This window comes from Natrix helvetica (assembly GCF_964273705.1).
Source record: "Natrix helvetica genome assembly, chromosome: 6".
NCBI classification, from domain to species: domain Eukaryota; kingdom Metazoa; phylum Chordata; class Lepidosauria; order Squamata; family Natricidae; genus Natrix; species Natrix helvetica.
Genome location: NC_138553.1, coordinates 37,846,695 through 37,854,426, shown reverse-complemented (window position 1 = coordinate 37,854,426; position 7,732 = coordinate 37,846,695). Strand labels below are relative to the sequence as shown.

At 37.6% G+C, this 7,732-nt stretch overlaps 1 protein-coding gene across 2 annotated transcripts in view; it reads left to right on the top strand.

Annotated features, from left to right (window-relative positions):
• The first annotated feature begins 2,323 nt into the window (after nucleotides 1-2,323).
• Nucleotides 2,324-7,732, top strand: part of PLEKHG7 (pleckstrin homology and RhoGEF domain containing G7) — a 31,331-nt gene continuing 25,922 nt past the window's right edge. Inside the window, exons 1-2 of one of the 2 annotated variants that reach the window (XM_081958318.1) lie at nucleotides 2,324-2,371; nucleotides 5,423-6,106. In XM_081958318.1, the coding sequence (XP_081814444.1) occupies nucleotides 5,444-6,106 (663 nt within the window). In that variant the 5' untranslated portion in view covers nucleotides 2,324-2,371; nucleotides 5,423-5,443. The other variant, XM_081958317.1, reaches the window with a different exon arrangement.

Here is a 7,732-nt window from a genome sequence, read left to right as displayed (position 1 = left end):
AACAAGGACACATACAAAATCCTGGATTTCAAAAACAAAAGCATGGGATTGGATGAGGAAGATATATGGGGCATAAACTGTAGCATATCTAGAGAAGAGCGGGGAAGAGGATCGAGACCTGAAAAAAATCTTTATGAGTAGAGTGGAATGGAGTGGAGTGGAATGGAATAGAATGGAATAGAATAACAGAGTAGGAAGAGACCTTGGAGGTCTTCTAGTCCAACCCTCTGCCTAGGCAGGAAACCATGCACCACTTCAATCAAATTGTTATCCAACATCTTCTTAAAAACTTCCAGTGTTGGAGCATCCACAACTTCTGGAGGCAAGTCGTTCCACTGATTAATTGTTCTAACTATCAGGAAAATTCTCCTCAGTTCTAAGTTGCTTCTCTCCTTGTGTTCTGACCCCCCCCCCGTCCCCCACCAACACACACTCCGAGCCACAGATAAGTTACCGGATTTATTTACAGACAGACAGGTCCTTGGCAGCAATCCAACACAAATAAGCCTTCATAACAACTCGACACTGATAAGCATTGGCAGCAATCCAGCCTGCCACGTTCACAAGACTGTTCTCCCACATTAGTTCATGTGTTGACTTCTGCAAAAGGCGTGTGCACAAGCAGTCCATTTATAGTCTGGAGAGGAATCTAATTATCATTAGCTGAGTGAAATTACCTCCTGTAACTGCGCAATTGCTCCTGAAGCCTATTAGCCCTTCGGTGGCGAGCATACAACAACAACTCACTGCTGACGTCTGACTCACTGTCCCTTGTCTCCTCCCCACTGCTCCAAGGCATGACATCAGGAGCACCCTCCCTTCGGCTTTCACCACTGCTCCATGCCTCAGGCGCCTCCTGGTGGCCAACCAGCCTCTCTGATCCCTGCTCGGAGTCGGAACCCTATCCAGGGTCTTCCACATCCTCCAGAGCTGACTCATAGGGACCCTCGCTGTCGGAGTCCGGTGGCAGCTCCAACGGCTCCTGCTGGGCCACAACACCTTGTAATACTGGAAATATTGGGAAAGTTTAGCTCAGAGAACTGAGAATATGGATAATCCATTGGACATATATGTAAGTTGAGTCCAATCATCTAAAAAGCTATCATGTAGAAAAATGGACAGATTTTTCACAATTGCTCCAGAATACAGGACAAGAAAAATAAATTGTTTAAATTACGGGGGTAATAGTTTGGTTGGATATTGGTGAGGGGGGGAATCTTAAACATGGAACAAACTGTCTGGACTCTACTTGGCTGAAGGTCTTTAAAGACAGATTGGCTAGCTAAGTCTGTATTCTTGTATACTTGTATTGGGCAAAGTATATTAAGTATATTAAGAATTAAATATATTCAAGCCCCTACATTTATGATAATAAAATAATAAACAGAACTCCTGAAGGCCCTAATATAACATCTTAAGTGTTCTGAATAAATAAGAACATTATCACAACCAGAGGTGCGTTGCTGCCGGTTCGGCACAGATTGGGTGAACCAGTAGTGGTGAAGGCAGCGGGAGGCTCCACTCACCTGCCTGAAAGCTTCTGCACATGTGCAGTAGTGTCGCACAATCATGTGCGCACAAGCGAACCAGTAGGAAAATAAAATTGCAACCCACCACTGATCACCAACAAAAAGTTATGAGAATCTTCTTGTATCATCAGAAACTATCTTCATTTCCAACCCATCCAGAAGGTTCTTTCTGGCCTCAGAATATCAGAATGATGGAAAAGGAAGCATTTGTGGGCTGCAAAATGTCATGGATCTTCTGAAATCAAAAGCATCCTGAATCTCTAAGTTCTGTCCCCCAGAACTGACTGCAACCTATGCCTATTTTGGTAAATCCCTCTCTTCCTCTACTTCCTCACTTCTGCTCTCAGCCTGAACCCAGGAGAGCCTTGAGTTTCCAAAGGCTGTGATATCAACATCTTCTGATCAGGTAGGGTTGATCTGAACAAAACAACAGTGAAAAGGAATGTATCTTGGTGCTCAGAGACAGATCAGTCTGCTCAAATTGTACATTTATTCATAGATGAATAGCACACTGTCTATCTAATCTACTCTAGCAATGTTTCTTGATTTTTTTTCCATTTTTTTTTTCTAGGCAGATACCTGAAAGCAGACGGGAAAAATAATAAAAACTGAGAAGTAAAAGAATTAAAGAAACATGTCTATAGGGCAAATATAATGAGTAATGTAATGTAGATCATGTTACCTTCTGTAAACTAGCTTGTTACCACTTCCCTTTTCACTGTTGTGATAAAAAAAAAATCCCTTGGAAACATACAAAGAGGTCAAACAAGTTTTTTTTTTATTGTTGCTTTCAGAAGCAGACTAGAGAAGCCAAACAACAAAACACTGCAGTTACATTTCAGGTAACTACACTAAATTCAACCACATTAAAAGGTAGTGAAACTTACTGGAAGATTCAAGCAGTCTTCGAAGAAAATTTCTTGTAATGTATTTTTTTCTGCCAGAGAAGACAACTCTGAAATAGCTGTGTATTTGCTGTTTAAAGTGTAAGTAATGAACTAAAAGATAATCAAATTATCCTTTCTAGACATTTTACCTTCTCCTTTATAAAAAATGTTTATTAGGTTTGCCTGTTTTTTCATGTTTAGTTTTAAAGTGGTTTTGAAAGACGGTGAAATTAAAATATTGTAAGGTGATATGCAGTGGGATTGTTATGAACATTGTATTCTCTGTTGCTTGTATAAAACATATACAAATGATACAGAAATGTTTTCCAAGAGTCAACCTAACATGTTTTGTACCAAACAAGCTTGCCAAACCCTTAAGTTTAGAGAAGTGCAAGAAATCTATAGAAGGAAAAGAACCCTCCGGGTTTTATGCAATAGAAGTTACTGTTTTTGGGACTGTAAACTCTTGGTTTACATTTGGTAAACTGAAACAATCCAAGCTACATCATTCACAGAGGGGGAATAATAATCTATATACTGTAGATACAGTAATATAAAATGGGCATCACAGCAGCAGGCAACAGTCAAAGACTGGGCTGGGAATCCCAAAACCTATTTTCTGTGTCAGGAATCTTATTCACAAATTTCACAAAAATGGTAATCAAAAATGGTTGCCTGATTTCACATCATTTTAATGCAAAATATTGAGAACTGTAGTGTTTAACATGGTTAAAAATAAATGAAAATAAAAGCCCACTTCCTTTCCCCCAAAAGCATTATTAAATTGAAAAACACACATTTATTTGTGTGTTCCTTTAATACAATAATACAATAGTAGAGTTGGAAGGGACCTTGGAGGTCTTCTAGTCCAACACCCTGCCTAGGCAGGAAACCCTATACCGTTTCAGACAAATAGCTATCCAACATCTTCTTAAAGACTTCCAGTGTTGGGGCATTCACAACTTCTAGAGGCAAGCTGTTCCACTGATAATTGTTCTAACTGTCAGGAAATTTCTCCTCAGTTCTAAGTTACTTTTCTCCTTGATTAGTTTCCACCCATTGCTTCTTGTTCTACCCTCAGGTGCTTTGGAGAATAGTTTGACTCCCTCTTCTTGGTTGCAACCCCTGAGATATCGGAACACTGCTGTACCACTTTGTCCCATCTATTTTTCATCATTGATGGAAATCTGTACTCCGTAAGAAGTATTTAATATGGGCCTCTGGTCAAAGACTGCCTACCCACTGATAGATAGTTATAAATCTTCCTTAGAAATATTTGTAACGGAGAAACTTAGAAAGATATTGATTGGGGGTACTTTATTACCAAGAACTCTCCAAGATCGGTGGGGATGACAAAATTAACTGCATTAATGAGGGATACAAAAAACTGTTGGGAAACCACTTTAGCTCAAAAGAGGGGGGGGCTTTGATTTTGAGTTTTGACAATTAGAATAGAATAGAATAACAGAGTTGGAAGGGACCTTGAAGGTCTTCTAGTCCAACCCCCTGCTTAGGCAGGAAACCCTAAATAGGCTATTGTTGTAGAAATTGATAGTATTTGTTATTTTAGACAAATAAAAAGTTGATATCACTATATTACCAAAAGAATTTGGAAGTCATTGCTTTTTGTTTCCTTCTTTTCTTTATTTTTCCTCACTTTATCTACATTTTCCCTTTCCTTCACCTCCTTTCCTCTTTCCCTATTTTTTTCATTGTCTTTATTTATGTTTGTACTTTATATTAGAAAAAAGTTTTAGTAAAAAGCAGTTCCCCAAGAAATGTGAAAAATTTTGTGATTTTTTTTTCCAAAAAAATTATTTATTCAATATATTTATTTGTTTAATTTCTATGGATGTCCACCTCAGACAATGAATACTATAATATTAATTTCCATAAAATACTGCTCCTCTTGATTTCTGGAGAGTAATCACCAAAAGTAAAGGGGGGAAACACAAATAAAAGCACAAATTAAAGAAATCTGTAATTACAACTATATCAAGTTCATCTGATTTTTGTATAGTCTTTAAAAGGAAAAAAATGAGCCTGGAAAAGCTTTAGAAGAGACAACCAGCACTCAAAACAAACTGGTTCCCAATCTAACTTTTTGAAGTAGAGATGTTACACCAGCATACATGAAGCCCAAGCACTATTCTGGAGCATCTCCAGTTTCAGAAAAGATTTCAAATGCAACTCATGTAGAGTGCGTTGCAGTAGTCCAAGTGAAGGGCAATGAAGGCATATGTGAATGAAGGGAAGGTCTCCCATTCCAGGGAAGCTCATAATTATCCCTACAGATGAAATTTCACAAGGGTGTTTTTGCTACAACTGCCAGCTGAGATTCACTTAAGAACCCCAAGTTTCTTGACGTATAATTTTATTAAATAAAGTTTAAGAGTATAAAAACGATACAATTTTTGGAAAAACTATAAAGTTTAAAAGTAAATAAAAGTGCAAAAAAAATAGTGGAGAAAATAAAGAAAATAAAAAATCATGAAGAAGCTGCTTCTGATTTTCTTAACAGCAGCTAAGTGCATTTATACTTTACCTTCTCTCTCTAAGGTTACAATATAATTTTATATAGTCCATCCTTTCTAGTCATCAAACCCATAAATCACAAGTTCATATTTTTCTTTTTTCAGCAAAAAGTCCATAAGGGGTTTCCAATCACTAATAAATATGGTTAGTGCCCTTTCTTTAATCAGATAAGTCAAGCTTTCTTTGCTAATTCTGTCATCTTCACCAGTTTTTCTTCCATTGTGGATATTGCAGAGCCTTTCCATTTTTGTGCATATAATATTTTGCAGCAGGAATCCCAAGTTATAAACCAGTTTGTTACAGAAGGAATCATGCCTCATCTTATCCAGAATTAAAGTTACCATTGCAACCGTTGTAAAGAGTTCTTCATGAAAAATTATTAAGCATTGTCAAACATTTTGAAAATAAATAGTTTAAAATGTTGATTATGCAATTGAAAACATTATTCTTTTTTCTGTCCTATAACTGTAGATTTATGCTTCATGATCCAGAATGGAAAATATGGAGAATGGATCTTCTCTGGACATGGATGAAGTAATTAATATGAATGAACAGTGCCATGTATTTAAGGAGACTGAACTTTGGAAAGAAAATGTGGATTTAATAGAAAAGAGCAACTTAGGAAATACCATGTCCTCTTCCTATGAAATATCAGCCCCAACCAACACAGGGACCAAATTGGGCCCTGGTAGCCTCATCAGGAGGCGGGGCTTGACTGGTAAGTTGCATCTATTGAATGTGGAGCATGATGGTGCTGACAATCCCCCATATCTATTTGATAGACATGCTCCAACTAGGATTTCTACTTCTCCAACCTTGAGGAGGCTAAGAAAGAATACATCATCAGTTTCTCAAATAGCTCAACTCCAGGACAATGCTGAGAACATAAGAACAGACAAACAGATGCCACAAATCAGCGTTTTTCTTTCTATGCACCCAGAACTTCCTTCTCGCCCTCAGCACTGTTGTCCCCCATCATCCTCTGGCATTTACTCAAATACAGCGACCCAAGTACAGCACTCTACATCAGTTAACCCCACAGCAAATCTACTAGATAACAAAGGTGATTTCAGTGATACTCAAGCAGTGCAGAACAGTAGAGAGAACAACCCTTCTCTGGAACGTGAAGGAAACGATTCTCAGCAATATAGCCAGGTAAGTAATTAAAAAAAAAACTTTTTCTCTTTTCTGAATTAGCATACATTAAAATTGTTCTACTGAGAGTCTCATATAATAAATCATGTCATTATTATTCTTAGATTGAAAAGGAATTTAGCACTGTTTGACAGTCTATTCCAGCTTGCCTCAACCTGATGTGCCATAAATATGTTGAAACGTGTCTTCTGTTTTCACTGGCTAGCATATTTTTTATAACTGAAGACTTGTAAAGAACACCAATTGGAACATCCTTATATAGTCAGTTTCTAATTAAGTTTGCATAGCTTAAATTAATTATTAAGCCCAAAATAATTAATTTAGGCTGAAAAGCCATCATTCAAATCAAATAATTTATATGTTAAGAACACTTAAGATGGTGCTATCTTCAAACCTCATCATAAAATGACATAGCCAATGTCAAGGAATGCTGGGAGTTGGCTGTAGAGTCTATAGGGCCATTTAGACTCTATTCACGTGTTAAGCAGTAGAGGGCTATTAATCGTAATTAATTTGTTTTTAAATGAAAACTGTTTACCTAAATGGATTGTAAAAATAAACATTTCCAAAAATCTAGGAATTTTGAATGTCATATTCCTTTTCTGACATAGTTGTTCAGAGCAGGAAGCACAAGTCTAATCAAACATTTGTCATGCAGTATGGTTTATTAAATGGCCTGAATTCCAAAGATGTCAAATGCCATCTAAGCCTGAGTTTAAATGGGAAAATTATAGGGGAGTTTTGATTCCATCATGAAACATCCATGAACTGAATAGTCTTATGATTATGGAAAAAAATATTTCGCAATAGCATAATTGGTTTCCTCAGCCTTGCTATTTATTAGTCAAAGATGATCAGAATTGTTTTCTCCAATTGGTTCCAATGAAAGAGAAATTATTATGCTATCTGTGGTATTGATGTATTCTGTAATGCAAGCTGTGGCTCTTAAATATATTACTGGAAAACCTAGTTTTCCTTCTTGGTGGTGGTGGGATTAATGCCCATCACACTTGTTACATATAAATGAATATGAATAAACTTTTTTTCTAGTTGTGAATATGCTATCACACAGGGACTATTTACCAGTGCAACTCAATATACTCATTGTACTCCAATTAAGAGTAAGTTGGCAGCTTACTCTTAATTGGAGCATATTGTTGCTTGAGCATAACATAGAAAGATGATCAACAGGGGTGGGTTGCTCTTGGTTTGGCCCAGTTCGGGTAAACCAGTTGTGGCGGCAGCAGGAGGCTCCTCCCACCCACCTGGATGCTTCTGTGCATGTGCAGAAGCATCACGCATGATCACAAGTGAATCAGTAGCGCCAGGATTTGGAACCCACCTTTGATGGTCACCTATTGCGCTTGTGAGCCTCTTGAATCCAACTAGCTGGTTACGGAATGGTGGACTAAATACTACGTTCCTGGCCTGATTTTTAGGCTTTAGATCAGTGTTTCTCAACCTTGGCGACTTTAAGTCCTGTGGACTAAAACTCCCAGCTGGGGAATTCTGGGAGTTGAAGTCCACAGGACTTAAAGTTGCCAAGGTTGAGAAACACTGCCTTAGATGATCAACCTTCCATTTTAGTTCTGAAATTCCATTTTTTCATGTGAAGCACAGCCACTA